At 34.6% G+C, this 17581-nt stretch overlaps 1 protein-coding gene across 6 annotated transcripts in view; it reads right to left on the bottom strand.

Annotated features, from left to right (window-relative positions):
* Positions 1–17581, bottom strand: part of CEP57L1 (centrosomal protein 57 like 1) — a 76162-nt gene that overhangs the window by 4966 nt on the left and 53615 nt on the right. For 5 of the 6 annotated variants that reach the window (XM_043439196.1, XM_043439195.1, XM_043439194.1 and 2 more), the window contains 4 exons: positions 13582–13703; positions 5969–6085; positions 4757–4834; positions 4177–4263 (listed from right to left, as the gene is read on the bottom strand). In XM_043439196.1, coding sequence (XP_043295131.1) covers positions 4177–4263; positions 4757–4834; positions 5969–6085; positions 13582–13703 — 404 coding nt within the window. Of the gene's footprint in view, positions 1–4176; positions 4264–4756; positions 4835–5968; positions 6086–13581; positions 13706–17581 lie in introns of all 6 variants that reach the window. The other variant, XM_043439199.1, reaches the window with a different exon arrangement.

The raw sequence follows: 17581 nt of genomic DNA, 5'->3' as shown, positions 1-17581 counted from the left end.
GTGAAACAAGCCTCTCAAAAGGTTATATACTATATGATTACATTTATATAACATTCCTGAAATAAAATTATAGAGATGGTAAACAGATTATAAATTGCTAAGGGTTAGGGAGGATGATGTGTAACTCATAACACAAAGGGATAACATGAAGGAACCTTATAGTAGTGGAATAGTTCTGTATCTTCATAGTGGTGATGGTTACAAGAATCTACACATGTGATAAAACTGCATATGATCACACAAATATGCATATACACATACAACTAAGTGAATAAAAAACTGTTGAAATCTCCATAAGCTCTGTATATTGTACCAATTTCAATTTCCTGGACTTTATTATATTTATGAAAGATGTTACCATTGGGGGAAGCTTGTTAAAGATATATGCTGCTGCTGCTGCTGCTAAGTCTCTTCAATTGTGTCCAACTCTGTGTGACCCCATAGACGGCAGCCCAGCAGGCTCTGCTGTCCCTGGGATTCTCCAGGCAAGAACACTGGAGTGGATTGCCATTTCCTTCTCCAATGCATGAAAATGAAAAGTGAAAGTGAAGTTGCTCAGTTGTGTCCAACTCTTCGCTACCCCATGGACTGCAGCCTACCAGGCTCCTCCGTCCATGGGATTTTCCAGGCACTAGTACCGGAGTGTGTTGCCATTGCCTTCTCCAAAAGATACATGGGACCTCCCTTTATACTTTTTTTTATCATCTCTAATCTATAATTTTTCAAAATAAAAAGTAAAAAACAAAAAACAAACAAAAAAAGACACATGGTTAGGATATGGAACAATGGTAACTGCTGACTGGAACATAAACTGGTCTAGTCACTTTGAACAATATCTTGTAAAGCTAAGGTGCATGACACTTATGGCCCAGTATCTCAGAGAAACTGCTGAACACTTACACCATGAGGCATGTACAAGAATGTTCATAACAGTGTTGTTTATAATAACAAAAACTGAGAAACAAACCAAATGATCACTGAAAGGACAAGGGAAAAAGAAATTTTTAGCAATAAAAAGCAGTGAACCATTCATATATGCATCAATTGGAAGAATCTCATAAACTTAATGTTGAGTGGAAAAAGAAAGCTGCTGAAGAACACAAATAGAGTATGTCCATTTATATAAAGTTCAAGTGTAAACCTAACAAATATATTTCTCACAAATACTTATTTGGCAAAGTAATTTTTTTTTTAAACCAGGAGAATGATAAAAACAAAATCAGAATTGTGGTTACTCCTTGGATGGAGGGAATACAATTTAAGAAAGGTACACGCTGGGCCTTAACAGTGCTGGTATTGTTCTATTTTCTTAAGCTGTGTGGTGATGTTATTATTCCAGTGTTAATGTCATTATTATCCTTCGAGCAGACATTTTTTGTTATATCAGGTTGGCCAAAAAGTTTGCTCAGGTTTTTCAGTAACATTTTATGGAAAAACCCGAATGAAGTCTTTGGCCAAACCAATATGTACTCCTTCGTGAATCATTTTTAAAAAGACACTGCCAAGCTACATTCTTAAAAGTAAATTATTTCACTATTTTTGCTGGATGGATTGAACTAGGGTGACCAATTATCTCAATCTGCCCATGATACAGGATCTTCAGTTCTAAAACCAGTAAAGTCATAGGCAAATTGGGGTGAATTGGTCACTCTATTTAACACTTTAGCAAGAGAATAATCAATAAGCTGAACATATTCCATAATAAAAGGAAAAAAAATTCCCAATTCCAAAGGATAATTTAGATATCTTAACTATTATAAACATTAATTTTTTTAATTAAAAAAATTAAATGGCTCAGAGGTAGAGATATCACAAGTTTGTGAGTCAGTTCTTATTCACTCAGATTTTCTTGGTGATCCTGGACAATCATTCAAGCTCTGTACCTTAGGAATGATAATTTCAAGTAATAGAAAATGATGGTCTGATCAAAGTCTATTTTAAGCAGTTAAATTAGAACAAAAGAAATGTAATTTTTTTAGTCACTATACTGAATGAGATTTCTGACTGATAATTACAATCTATCCTTTCAAAAGAATAATGAAAACCTCACAGGATAGGCTTCTATTATCTTGCTTACAATATTCAAACAGTCTGATTCTTTACTTCCAAGCTCACCTTATGCTGTTGTTGGTTACTATCTAGAAGTATAGCTCTAATCATGCCTCTATAAGCCTTCAATGGTACACAATGATTTATAGAACAAAAGTTCAAATTCTTAACATGGCCTTGAACTCATAATCTCACTTCAAGCTATATTTTCAATTTCAAGTCTCATATGGTACTGCTGCTGCTGCTGCTAAGTTGCTTCAGTTGTGTCCAACTCTGCACGACCCCACAGATGGCAGCCCACCAGGCTCCCCCGTCCCTGGGATTCTCCAGGCAAAAGCACTGGAGTGGGCTGCCATTTCCTTCTCCACATATGGTACTAGGACTGGACAATTATTTATAGTTTCGTGTAAAAATCAACTATACTCTCAGACTGTAACACACCTTGCCTCATCTCTATCAATATTTACTCATTTTCCAAGTCTGCCTTTAATACTTCTTGTGTGATCTTTTCACATATTCTTTATGTGTACAGCACCAGAATATTTTGTTTATACCTTTATTAAGTTTTTAGTACACTCTGTCTTATATTTGTGCTTTTGTTTACTTCTCTGCAAATTCCTGTGTTATCTTTTTACTACCTAAAGGTACTAATCTATGTAAATCAAGACATATGAGTTGAATGGACTATGTCCAGGATATGGAGTAAGTGTCAGTGAGACAAGCAGGAATCTCACAGAGGTCTCTTAAAAAAACCCAAATACTACCTTCAACATTAGTGCTTCTGTTACCTTTAAAAGGAGGCATTATTACTTACAGATCTATGAACTTGGAACTTAAGCTAACTGCTTTTATAAAGTGGTTTTGCTGTCAACTATTTTTTCTTTTCTTCCAGGAGCTACCTTTTCTTTCCTTCATTTCTTTTACCTTGATTTTCCCTGTACCTTATTAAAAAATCTTTTCTACCAGCTCTTCAAAGGATGTCATAAAACATAAGTACAAAAATAAGTCAGTGTTTTCCCACTTGTATAAATTACTTATAGTGATTCTCTATTTGGCTTTGCAGCTTCTAATCTTACGTGGAGATAAGACACAAAACATACTTAAGGAAGGAAATAAACTAAAAAAAATCAACCTAAACTGCATTGGGAAAATATTCTTCATTACTGTAGTTTGCAAATTCTTTGAAAGAAAAAAATGTGTGAAAAATGCAGCCAAACTACTGAATTCTTATTTATGGAATAAACAACTAGCTAAAGTTAAGTATAATGTTTCCTCCATTACTGTATCCACAGGGTGAACCTATGGCAGTGGCCAGAATCCACAAATAGCATGCTTGGTTCGTAGAGCAAATAGCACACAGAAACACTACATGCATATTGAATGAATAGTAATAATGGTCATCAAAACTATAATTTCAGAATCATAAGATTAAAAGGGACTAACATTTTCTTTACCATGATAAATAGAAGAGTTTAATATAATAAATCCAAAACATTAATTTATCAAAACAAATTATTATTGGTAAAGCTATAAAGTACTCATTTCCCAATCTTTAAGCAAGTCCAAAGGATATCAGCATAAAAAAATAATTTCTCTAGAGAAATGACTATAATTATAATTTAATATTGTAATTTATAATACAATATAATTTAATAGTATATCTTGTCTTTTTATTGTACATATATTATATAAAACTGCTTCCAGAATCTATTGTGTTGTATCTATTGTATTGTTTTGTGCTTCTTTTGTAAAGTATCCAAAATACATTTCTTTAACAGTTTAGTACTAGCAACATGTTTGCCTTTCTAGAAGAATTAGAATGCTTATTGTTATTTCACAAATTTAGATGTATTGCCCATTATATGTTCCTTTTTGCTTTGGGTGTCAAGCAAACTCAGAGCTAGGTTTTGTGCTAAAATGCTGCTACTTTCTTTAACCTAGGTTTTATGGAATTTTCTGTCCTCACACCCCAAACCATCATGACTTATGTTTTTAGGTCCATTTCATAGAGTTATTGCATGTCTTATATTATAAATATCTTCAAATTCTTTTTGGAAATGCACAGGTATAATTACTAAAAGGATGAAGAACTAAGCACTAGCAAATAAGAATAAAGTATTTGCATACCTTTGAAGATTTCTTCTTTTCCTTGAAGTGCCTTGGATTTGTTACTGAAGACATTAAAATTCTATTGATTTCAAGTCCAGTTTGAAGCTGTAATAGTGAAAAAACACCTTTACTATTACTTGACTTTTAACAAATTTCTTTTTCTTCAAAAACATTATAATGAGGGATTATATATCAGTTGATAAAGATAAAAATGTTTTTTTTTAAGAAAAGAAAATCCCAAATATTATTTTTTTGTGTTAAAGTCACCAAGTCTACCGGTAATTACAATCATTTTCTGTTTATAACAGAATGAGTTATTTTATATATCTTAAACTGAAAACAATTGATGGCATGAGTTCTTTCAACTGAGAATATATATATGTTCCTCAGAATTTCAAAAGATCAAAAGGTCTTTGGCAATATATCCAAGTCTATGAATATACTTGCTAATTTACTGAGATTTCATTATTACAGCAAAAGAAGACAAAACTGATAAGTTAGGAAGCAGAAATTAGAGTCCAGGGTAAGGCTTCAGTTAATCAAGTATAACAAAACATATGTGATTTTAAAGTGCCAGATAATATAGTATTCTGTTTACCTGAGAAGCTTTATCTTGAAAGAGCTTACGCTGATGTTCCTCTTCCTTTAGTTTTTCCTCTAAATGTTTAATCTTGTCCTACAAAAGAATTGAAAAACTGGGATTATTGTACAAAAACTAGAGCCAAATATCTTTTGTTTCTTTTTCAAATAGAGCCCTCAGGGTCTTGATTCTTAATAGTTTGGTAGTAAATTAAAGCAGAAAGTATGAAAAAGGAATGGCAAAAGATGCTAAGTTTTTCTTGGCTTTCTTCGTATGATTCTTTACCTACTTTATGTAAGGACAAAGGAGAAGCAAAGAATGTATATGCATAGGCTCTATTAATTTTCATTAACAAAATCATAATACTGAAAATTTGGGAGGTTTTAATGGTCTAAAAGGCCAAACAATATAGTCTTGGGTCTCAACGTTTCATTCAAAATATGGACAACTTACAATAAAAGACTATGCTGTACTTAGGGAAAAGTGAAAGTGAAATCACTCAGTCATGTCCGACTCTTTGCGGCCCCATGGACTGTAGCCTGCCATGCTCCCCTGTCCATGGGATTTGCCAGGTAAGAATACCGGAGTGGGTTGCCATTTCCTTCTCCAGGGGATCTTCCTGACCCAGGGATCGCGCTGCAGGCATACTCTTTACCATCTGAGCCACCAGGGAAACAAGACTAATATACATGAAACAATATGATTTGACCCAGGTCATGAATATATATGTATAACCTTATATACAAAAGTATTTCATCTTATATCCATGGTATAGTTTGGAATAGGAAGACAGTACTATCTCAAAGGGAGAACTTCGTAAGTATTCGAAATCTCAAGGAAGGCTTCATAGAGGAAGCAGGAATGGGAGAATCCTACAAAATGGATAGGATTTGGTTGGAAAAGGAGAGGGCATTTCAGGATAGGATCTAGAATAGGCGTAACTTACTTGCAAGTGGTGAAAGGCTATCTTTTCAATAACATTTAGGTAAATCACCTAACAAACGAAAATATTCTACCACTGCAGAAGAAGGTAAAACTACAATTTCACATCAAAAAGCAAACTCATTTATGCTATGATCTATAGGCAATAACTCATATCTGGATTACTAAAATCTATTAATGAAGTTTTACAAATCTAATTTTATTGCATATTCATATATAGGATAATTACACATAATACTAAAGATTTAACCTGGTATCACCACTTCAAAGAAATAAGTTGAAGCTTACCTCAGCAGTTTTCTGAGTTGTTGTAAGCTTAAAACATTCTTTTTCTAAGACATCAAGCTTTTCAAGTTTTGCATGAAGCCTCATATGATCCTGTTCTTTTTCCCTTTGAAGCTGGGCCTGGAAAGGAAAAAAACAAAACCTAAATTTGGCAAGCGAAGCCAATTGCTCAAGAATAATACAATTTCTGAGAACTCAAAGCACAATATAAATTGTCATAAGAAACACATAACAAACATGCACATACTTTAGGTACTTTAAAAGCAAAAAAACAAGAGAAAATAAAATACTTTTCAAAAACAAAGAAACTGCAGAAAAAGATATTAGATCAATGGAACAAAATCTTCTATGTATCTTTATATAACATTTCTACTATGGAAAACATCATCAGTGAAACATATTAAATAAATAAGGTGTTATCACAAAGTGATCAAACCTACTTATTGACTTACCCTCTCTCTAACTATAACACAGAAAAGCAGCTATCAAAGGACTAAAGCATACAGAGAACTTGGAGAAAAGGAAAGTTACACATATATATTTGTTGGTGTTGAGTTGCCAAGTTGTGTCCAACTCTGTGACACCATGGACTGTATAAAGCCTGCCAGGCCACTCTGTCCATGGGATTTCCTAGGCAAGAATACTGGAATGAATTGCCATTTCCTTCTCCAGGGGATCTTCCCGATCCAAGGATTGAACTTGTGTCTTCTGCACTGGCAGGCAGATTCTTTATTGCTGAGCCACCAGGGAAGCTCTACACATATATATGCATACCTACGAATTGTCTTGTAATGGTATTTATTACCACACTAATGCGAGATGTTAATGACAGGGGCAACTATGAGGGGACAAGAAGCATATGAGAATTTTCAGTATTATCTGACAAATCTTCTATAAACTTAAAACTGCTCTTAAAAAAATAGTTTATTAAAAATAAAAAACTGAAAAAATAAATAAATAGAGTTTTGGTGACCAGTGGTCTAACATTCTATTGGAGTTACAGAAGGAGAAGAGAGAGAAGTCAGATAAGAATAACTATTTGAAGGCTAATGCCTAAAAAAGTTCCAATTCTGATGAAAAATATTAACTGACAGATTCAAGAATCTAAAAAGAACAAACAAAAAATAATCCAAGCAGAATGAATACAAAGAAAACCACATTTGGGCATATTATCAAATGGTTGAAAACCAGTGATAAAAGGGAAAAAACAACCTAAGAAATAACACACTATGCACAGAGGAATGAAGATAACAATTCTCATTAGAAACTATGAAATCAGGCTTCTCTGGTGGTCCAGTGGTTGAAGATCTGCCTGCCAATGCAGGAGACACAAGTTCAATCCCTAGTCTAGGAAGATTCCATATGCCATGGAGCAACTAAGTTCATGCACCACAACTACTAAGCCAGTGCTCTACAGCCCAAGAGTCACAACTTCTAAGCCCATGCACTGCAACTACTGAAGCCAGTGCCCCCAAGAGCCTGAGCTCTGCAACAAGAGAAGTTATCACAATGAGAAGCCCACAAACTACAACTACTATAGTCCCCACTCTCCACAACTAGAGAAAGCCCATGCACAGCAATGAAGACCCAGCACAGTCAAAAGTAAATAAATAAATCTTAAAAAAAAAACAAAAAACAACTAGAATTTTATACCCAGTGAAACTATCCTTCAACAGTGGTGGTGAAATAAAGCCTTTTCCAGACAAATACACACTAAGAGAATTCCCAGCATACTTTAAAAAGCACTAGAAATGGTAAAAATGTGGATAAATATATATTGCTTCTTGTTTCTTAATTTTCTTTAAAGGAAAATTGATTATTTAAAGGAGAAACAGAAACAATGTATTCTGAGCTACATAACACACATAGAAATAAAATATATGAAAACTTCAGCACAAAGGGGGACAAATGGAATCATTATGTAGTAGGATCTTATATTACATGTGAAATGTTTTCATGCTAATTCATGATAGACTGTAGTAAGTTAAGAATACATAACTTTAACCTATACAGTAGCTACTAAAAAGGAGAAGGGGAAAAATACTTGGAGAAAGAAAAGTCAGCAAAATTTAAGAAGAAATCACTAGGGAATAGGGAACTTAAAAAATATTTTTAGTTGAAAGATGATGAAAATATAAAATGGCAAAACCTGTGGGATGCAGGTAAAGCACAGTTTAAAGGGAACTTGATAGTTTTTAATCACAATATATTACATTTAAAAACAAATTTAGTTTTAAAATCAATAATCTAAGTTTCCAACATCCAAAGCTAGGGAAAAAATAGCAAATTAAATCCTACATTAGTAGAAGGAAGGAAATAATAAAGATGAAGTGGAAATCAATGAAATAGAATATAAAAGTTTTTATAAAGATTTATTTTTTAAAATCTATAAAATTTATAAAGTGACATGTAGGTTGATAGTTTTAAAAAGAGCACAAATACAATTTACTAGTATCAGGGATGAAAGAGGGGACATCTCTAAAGACACAAGAGAAACAGATAATCTGAGTAGCCAAATCTCTGTTATAAATAAACTGAACTCATGATTAAAAAACACTATATATTTAAAGAAAACTTCAGTTCCAGATAGCATCTATCAAATTTGAACTCTATCAAACATTTAAGGAGGAAATAATACTATTCTTATACAAGGTCTTTCAGAAAATAGAAGGCATCTTCCCAACTAATTTTATGAGGTCAAACAAAACCATAATACCAAAATAAGACACTGTAAGAAAATTACAAACCAAGATCGCTTAAGGACAAAGTCATAAAAATTAAGTGAAATCTTTGCAAGTTGAATCAAGCAATATAGAAAAATGATACTACATCAAGATTGACTGGGGCCTATATCAGGAATGCAATGTTGGTTAACATTTGAAAATCAAACAATGTAACTTACCATGTTAACAGAAGAAATGAGAAAAATCATATGACCCTTTCACTAGATGTATTAAAAGCAAACTGCAAAATCATTCACAGTAAAAGTTTTCAGCAAACTAAGAATAGAAAGTAATTTCCACATTTGATAAGGGATAACTATGAGATGGCTGGATGGCATCACCGACTTGATGGACATGAGTTTGAGTAAACTCTGGGAGTTGGTGATGGACAGGGAGGCCTGGCGTGCTGTGATTCATGGAGTCGCAAAGAGTTGGACACAACTGAGCGACTGAACTGAACTGAACTGAACTATGAAAAACCTAGAGATAATAGTCTAGTGAAAGACTAGCATCTTTCTCCCAATGATCAGAAACAAAACAAGGATGTCAGTCTTTATCACTTCTAATTAACACTGTACTAGCTACAATAACCAGTGCAAGAAAGTGCAAAAAATAAAAGCCATAAAAGTTGGAAAGGGAAAAATAAAACTTTATTTGTTCACAGATGACATGATTAGGTATATAGAAAATCCCTAGAAAATACTGAGTTGCAGAAATAGACTTGATCTCTCTTTGTCAATTGTTTGTTGACCAAGGTGCCCAATCAATTCAATGGGAGAAAATAAATCTTTTAACAAATGGTGCTGGGACAATTGGGAATCCACATGGAAAAAATTTAACATTGAATAATTTTCTCTCACTGTACAAAAATTAATCCCAGATGGATCACAGAACAAAATGAAAATTAAGAGCTTTTAGAAGAAAATATTTTGGAAAACACTTTGATAGTTTCTTATAAAAATACACCTACCCCATGGTTCAGTAATTCTACTGTTAGATATTTATCCAAGAGAAATTAAAACATATGGTCACAAAAAAGTTTGTACAAGAATGTTTGAAGTATCTTTACTTATAAGACCTCCAAACTGGAAACAGGTCAAATATCCATCAAAAGAAAAATGGATAACCAAATTGTGGCATATCTATATAATGAAATTCTACACAGCAATAAAAGGAATGAACTACTGATACATGTAACAACATGGATTAATCTAAACAACTTTATTTTAAACCAAAGAACCAGACATAAAAAGAACATTTTCTATCATCCAATTTATATGAAGTTCTAGGACAGGTAAAATTAATCTGAAGTAAAATAAATCAGAATAGTAGTTGCACTGTTGGGAGGTGGGGAGAGAGCAGGGAGTAACTTGGCAGAGATATAAGAAAATTTCTGGGGTGATAAAAATGTTCTATTACTTGGTAGGACTATAGATAACATGAGCATATTCATTTATCAATAATCACTGAACTACTGTATATTGTCACCTTGCTTATTTAACTTACATGCAGAGAACATCATGTGAAATGCCAGGCTGGATGAAACACAAGCTAGGCTCAAGACTGCCAGGAAAAATATCAATAACCTTGGACACCACCCTTATGGCAGAAAGCAAAGAACTAAAGAGCCTCTTGATGAAAGTGAAAGAGGAAAGTGAAAAAGCTGGCTTAAAACGCAACATTCAAAACACTAAGATCATGCCATCTGGTTCCATCACTTCACGGCAAATAGATGAGGAAAAAGTGGAAACAGTTGACAGATTTTATTTTCCTAGGCTCCAAAATCACTGCAATGGTGACTGCAGCCACGAAATTAAAAGACACTTGCTCCTTGGAAGAAAAGTTATGACCAACCTAGACAGCATATTAAAAAGCAGAGACCTTGTTTTGCCGACAAAGATCTGTCTAGTCAAAACTATGGTTTTTCCAATAGTCATGTACAGATGTGAGAGTTGGACCATAAAGAGCTGAGCACCGAAAAATTGATGCTTTTGAACTGTGGTGTTGGAGAACACTCTTGAGAGTCTCTTGGACAGCGAGGAGATCAAAGCAGTCAATTCTAAAGGAAATCAGTCCTGAATATTCACTGGAAGGACTGATGCTGAAGCTCCAATACCTCTGCCATCTGATATGAAGAACTGGCTCATTGGAAAAGACCCTGATGCTGGGCAAGATTGAAGGCAGGAGAGGAGAAGGAGACGGCAGAGGATGAGATGGTTGGATGGCACCACCACCTTGATGGACGTGAGTTTGAGCAAGCTTCGGGAGTTGGTGAAGGACATGGAAGCCTGGCGTGTTGCAGTCCATGGGGTCACAAAGAGTCAAACACGACTGAGCGACTGAACTGAACTGATAGACTTAAGACCTGTGCATTTCACTGGCTGCAAATTATACTTTAATAAAAACATTCTAAAAATGGTTAAAACTTACTCCTCTACAATATTTATCCAGGATAGGAATTTCTAGGTTTTTTTACAAGACAAAATGTGAATTGATGACTAGGTGCTAAGTAGTATATTGCACTTTTAATTGGCATTTCCCTGTGACTTCTTTTATCCTGCAAAATGCCTCTTCATAACTTGGCCCATTTTTCTACCACTGCTTTGTACTTTTTGTATCTTGCTTAAGAAATCTCTCTTAACTCCGAGGTCATAAAGGCATTATTCTGTATTTTCTTCTAAAAATTCTGAAGTTAACATATAAGTCTTTAATCCATCTGGAAATTATTTTTGTGTATGATGTGAGGTAGGCATCCAATTTCTTTCTTTTTCTCACATAGATAATCAATTTCCCCTACATATCTACTGAAGTCTAGCATTTCAACAATGTTATGCAATGGCATCCTTGTTTTATATTGACTTTCCATATAAGTGGGTGTGACTATCCCTAATCCTTTATTCTGGCTGTCAGTCCATACAAATATGTTAATTTTGATAGTATCAATATGTCATAGGGCAAGACCTCATCTTATTCTTCTTCAGAATAGCTTGGCTACTTTTGGACCTTTCCTTTTCATATGAATTTTTGAATCAAGTTTTCTAGTTCCTTGAGAAACCTATTAAATATTTGGCCCATTAAAATCCAGTACTGACTGGTACTTTTACCCATTTTCAAAATAAAGCAAAGATCTTAGAACACTTAAACTATATTTACCACTTCCTAATTTATAATTTTATTCTCATTAATTTTAATCCTTTATATATTTAAATATATAAAATAAAACATAATTATTGCTGTTATATATATATATATTTTTTATATATTTATTTACCTATATATTTACCATCTTCATTGTTCTTCATTCCTTGCATCTCTGACCTTCCATCTAAGATACTCTTCCTTCATCTGAATGATACCTTCAGTGTTTCCTTTAGAATGTATCTCCTAGTAACAAACTACCTCAGATTTGGTCAGTCTTAAAATGTCTTCACTTCACCTTTATTTCTGGAGGATATTTTCACCAGGCATTGGACTCTAGACTGACAGTTATTTTCTTTTAATATCTTAATTATAATCAGTTTGTTTTCTTCCAGATTCAGTATTGAGAAGTCAGCTGTCAATTTAATTATTGTCCTTTTGAAAATAACCTTTTTATTTTCCCCAGCAGCTTTTAGGATTTTATTCTTGTCTTATTATTTATTTTATTTCTTTTTATTTTTCCTGCTTTGGTTTTATAGGATTTCTTAAATTTGTGGTGTGATTATTTTTTTAGTCAATTTTTTAAACTTCCCAGCCATTATATCTTCAAATATTGTTTCTGTCCTATTCTCTCTCTTTTCCTTTTGGAATTCCAATCACACATAAATTTGACCTCACTCTAACTTATGTCTCTTGCTCTCTTTTCTAAACTTACCATTGTTTTGTCTCTTCATTGATCTGGATGGTTTCATCTTCGAATTCACTAATTATCTCTTCTGATCTGCTGTTAGATGCACCATTAAGTTCTCAATTCCATTTACTGTATTTTTTACAATATGTAATTTTTATTTGGTTCCTTCTCAAATCTGCTCTGCCATTTTATGGTTTCTAATGTTCTGCTGAAAATTTGGTCCTATTTTCTATCTCCTTGATTACAGCAAGTATAATTATTTTAAAGTCTGTATCTTCTAGAGCCAGGATCTAGCTGGAGCTAACTTGTGAGACTGTTTATATATAGTCTGTTATGTATGCCATTTCTTTTGACAGTGTTTTATCTCCTTCTGCCTGGTTATCTTTCATTAAAAAGTTTCTCACTGTGTAGAAGAAAGGTTTATAGAAATAATTTGAGGACCCTGGGAACATTAGCCACCAAGGATCACTTTAATCCAATTTCAGGGACTAAGATTTTCTAGATTACTCTGATAATCTAGAGCTGAGCTGTAATCTATCTTGTTTTCCTTCTTGTTCATCATTAAAAAGCATTCAGAGCACAGAATATTTACCAGCGTTCCTACCCTTGGCAGATCCTGAACTCTAACTTCTTTAGCCCCATAATGATGGCTTTCAAAAGCACTATTTAGCCTTTCAACTGATTCTTCTGGAATCAAAAATGTCCTGAAAAGGAAGGGACCCAAAACCAACCACTGTGGAGGTCAACTTCTTTGAATTTAAGTATGCACACAGATTTCTGAATTGGTGACCTTTCATCACCTTGTTAACTCTCCACCACTTCTGTGTATTTTCTTTTCTTCCTTTATTTCTCCCTCCATCCCTTCCCTCTTTCTTTTTTAATATTCTGTCCAGGGTTTGTGTTTTCCTCTATAGAAAAGTTGATTCAAATGACTTAGTGTGCATCACTGTAACTGGAAATTTCCTATATACAGCTTCGTATCCTATTTAAATTACAATATGACAATCTTCCCATGACATTAAATATTCTTCAAAAACATATATTACTATAGAAAATATAGTCACCTGTTGTTCTAGGATCATATTCTTCTCTCGTTCTACATTGAGAACCATTCTCTTTGTATATTCTAGTTGCTTCTCTAGGAGGATGCAGCGAGACTGGGCTGAGCTTAACTGCATACTTATATCTATGAAAAACAAAAAGTAATAATCAATATCAGAGAGTTATTACAAGAAATGTATTATATGAATTCAATCAAAAGCCAGAAGTTTAAAACTTCTTTACTTCTAAATAATGACTCTTCCGAAATTATTAACATAAATTTTGTGAATATCTCATTAATTATATATAACTAATTTAACATTGACTCATAAAGACCTAGAGAGTATACTTCTGAAAGGGAAGGATGTCAGTGACTGGTGGGATCACAAAAACCTGGCTATTCCTGGGAAATAACACCATCTGGAAAACAGAAGACCTAAGGGAACATTTCATACAAAGATGGGCACAATAAAGGAGAGAAATGGTAAGGACCTAACAGAAGCAGAAGATATTAAGAAGGGGTGGCAACAATACACAGAAGAACTACACAATAAAGAGCTTCATTACCCAGATAATCATGACGGTGTGATCACTCACCTAGTGCCAGACATCCTGGAATATGAGGTCAAGTGGGCCTTAGGAAGAAGCATCACTATGAACAAAGCTAGTGGAGGTGATGGAATTCGAATTGCACTATTTCAAATTCTAAAAGATGATGCTGTGAAAGTGCTGCACTCGAAATGCCAGCAAATTTGGAAAACTCAGCAGGGGCCACAGGACTGGAAAAGGTCAGTTTTCATTCTAATCCCAAAGAAGGGCAATGCCAAAGAATGCTCAAACTACCACACAATTGTACTCATCTCATACACTAGCAAAATAATGCTCAAAATCCTCTAAATGAGGCTTCAACAGTACATGAACTGTGAACTTCCAGTTGTTCAAGCTAGATTTAGAAAATGCAGAAGAACCAGAGGTCAAATTGCCAACATCCACTGATCATCGAAAAAGCAAGAGAGTTCTAGAAAAACATCTACTTCTGCTTTGTTGACTATGTCAAAGTTTTGACTGTGTGGATCACAACAAACTGGAAAATGCTGAAAGAGATGGGAATACCAGATCATCTGACCTGCCTCCTCAGAAATCTGTATGCAGGTCAAGAACCAACAGTTAGAACTGGACATGGAACAACAGACTGGTTCCAAATTGGGAAAGGAGTATGTCAAGGCTGTATATTATCACCCTGTTTATTTAACTTATATGCAGAGTACATCATGAAAAATGCTGGACTGGAGGAAGCACAAGCTGGAAACAACACTGCCAGGAGAAATATCAATAACCTCAGATATGCAGATGATACCACATTTATGGCAGAAAGTGAAGAGGAACTAAAGAGCCTCTTGACAAAAGTGAAAGAGGAAAGTGAAAAAATTGGCTTAAAACTCAATTCAGAAAAAAAGATAATGGCATCTGGTCCCATCACTTCAGGGCAAATAGATGGGGAAACATAGAAACAGTGAGAGACTTTATTTTTTTTTTCCATCTATTTTTATTAGTTGGAGGCTAATTACTTTACAATATTGTAGTGGCTTTTGTCATACATTGACATGAATCAGCCATGGATTTACATGTATTCCCCATCCTGATCCCCCCACCCACCTCCCTCTCTACCCAATCCCTCTGGGTCTTCCCAGTGCACCAGGCCCGAGCACTTGTCTCATGCATCCAACCTGGGCTGGTGATCTGTTTCACCCTAGATAATATACATGTTTTGATGCTGTTCTCTTGAAACATCCCACCCTCGCCTTCTCCCACAGAGTTCAAAAGTCTGTTCTGTACATCTGTGTCTCTTTTTCTGTTTTGCATATAGGGTTATCATTACCATCTTTCTAAATTCCATATATATGTGTTAGTATACTGTAATGGCCTTTATCATTCTGGCTTACTTCACTCTGTATAATGGGCTCCAGTTTCATCCATCTCATTAGAACTGATTCAAATGAATTCTTTTTAATGGCTGAGTAATATTCCATGGTATATACGTACCACAGCTTCTCAAAAAATGGGCCAAAGAACTAAACAGACATTTCTCCAAAGAAGACATACAGATGGCTAACAAACACATGAAAAGATGCTCAACATCACTCATTATCAGAGAAATGCAAATCAAAACCACAATGAGGTACCATTACACACCAGTCAGGATGGCTGCTATCCAAAAGCCTACAAGCAATAAATGCGAGAGGGTGTGGAGAAAAGGGAACCCTCTTACACTGTTGGTGGGAATGCAAACTAGTACAGCCGCTATGGAGAACAGTGTGGAGATTTCTTAAAAAACTGGAAATAGAACTGCCATATGACCCAGCAATCCCACTTCTGGGCATACACACCGAGGAAACCAGATCTGAAAGAGACATGTGCACCCCAATGTTCATCGCGGCACTGTTTATAATAGCCAGGACATGGAAGCAACCTAGATGCCCATCAGCAGATGAATGGATAAGAGAGACTTTATTTTTTGGGGCTCCAAAATCACTGCAGATGGTGACTGCACCCATAAAATTAAAAGATGCTTACTCCTTGGAAGAAAAGTTATGGCTATCCTAGACAGCATATTAAAAAGCAGAGACGTTACTTTGCCAGCAAAGGTCCATCTAGTCAGAGCTATGGTTTTTCCAGTAGTCATGAATGAATGTGAGAGTTGGACTATAAAGAAAGCTGAGAGCTGAAGAACTGATGCTTTTAAACTGTGGTGTTGGAGAACACTCTTGAGAGTTCCCTGGACAGCAAGGAAATCCAACCAGTCCATCCTAAAGGAAATCAATCCTGAATATCATTGGAAGGACTGATGCTGAAGCTGAAGCTTCAATACTTTGGCCACCTGATGCGAAGAACTGACTCATTTGAAAAGACCCTGATGCTGGGAAAGATTGAGGGCAGGAGGAGAATGGGATGACAGAGGATGAGATGGTTGGATGGCATCACAACTCTATGGCCATGAGTTTGAGTAAGCTCCGGGAGTTGGTGATGGACAGGGTAGCCTGGTGTGCTGCAGTCCACAGGGTAGCAAAGAGTCGGACACCACTGAGCGACTGAACTGACTGAAAGTCTCTTCCCTAATATGTATATTTATATAATATAATATAATATAATATAATATAATATAAAAATGTATATTTCTTCTCTTTCAGAAAACTCAGATATATGCATTCTACCATTTCCATTCTCCTTATTTCTCAACTACTGATCACATAGTTAATTCTGTAAGAACTAAGCAACCTCATTCTAATTCTTTAGCTTCCTTGGCTCTTTATTCTATGTTCGTTCTGTTACCTCAGGACTTTTTTTTCTCCTCATTTCGTCTATTTTTAAGTTAAAACACAAACTTGAACCTTGTTTATAAGGGTGATATAGTGTTACAGGAGGAAAAAATGCCACAGTTTTGAAGTGAACTTTATATATAACTTATGTTCTAAATCTCTAAAATTTGTGTCCAGAAGTCCTTTTCCTAATTTCCTCAGAAACCACCTACCTGTCCACTTCTTCCAATTAATCTTTTAAGTTATTTTTATTGTTTTATTTTTATATTATTTAACTACTAGTATTGCTTTTATTTTCAAATTTTTAAAAAACTATTAAAAATAGGAAACATTTAAATTATATTGCAGGCTAATAATATATGATATGATAATAATATATAATATATGATATGATAATATATTGCCTTTCTCAAAGAAAGGCAATGCCAAAGAATGCTCAAACTACTGCACAATTGCACTCATCTCACATGCTAGTAAAGTAATGTTTAAAATTCTCCAAGCCAGGATTCAACAATACATGAACCGTGAACTTCCAGATGTTCAAGCTGGTTTTAGAAAAGGCAGAGGAACCAGAAATCAAATTGCCAACATGTGCTGGATTATCAAAAAAGCAAGAGAGTTCCACAAAATCATCTATTTCTGCTTTATTGACTATGCCAAAGACTCTGACTGTGTGGATCACAATAAACTGTGGAAAATTCTTAAA

This window comes from Cervus canadensis, chromosome 20 (genome assembly GCF_019320065.1).
Source record: "Cervus canadensis isolate Bull #8, Minnesota chromosome 20, ASM1932006v1, whole genome shotgun sequence".
Lineage (NCBI taxonomy): Eukaryota > Metazoa > Chordata > Mammalia > Artiodactyla > Cervidae > Cervus > Cervus canadensis.
Note: the sequence above shows the minus strand (reverse complement) of the source record. Positions and strands in the feature narration are given on the sequence as shown.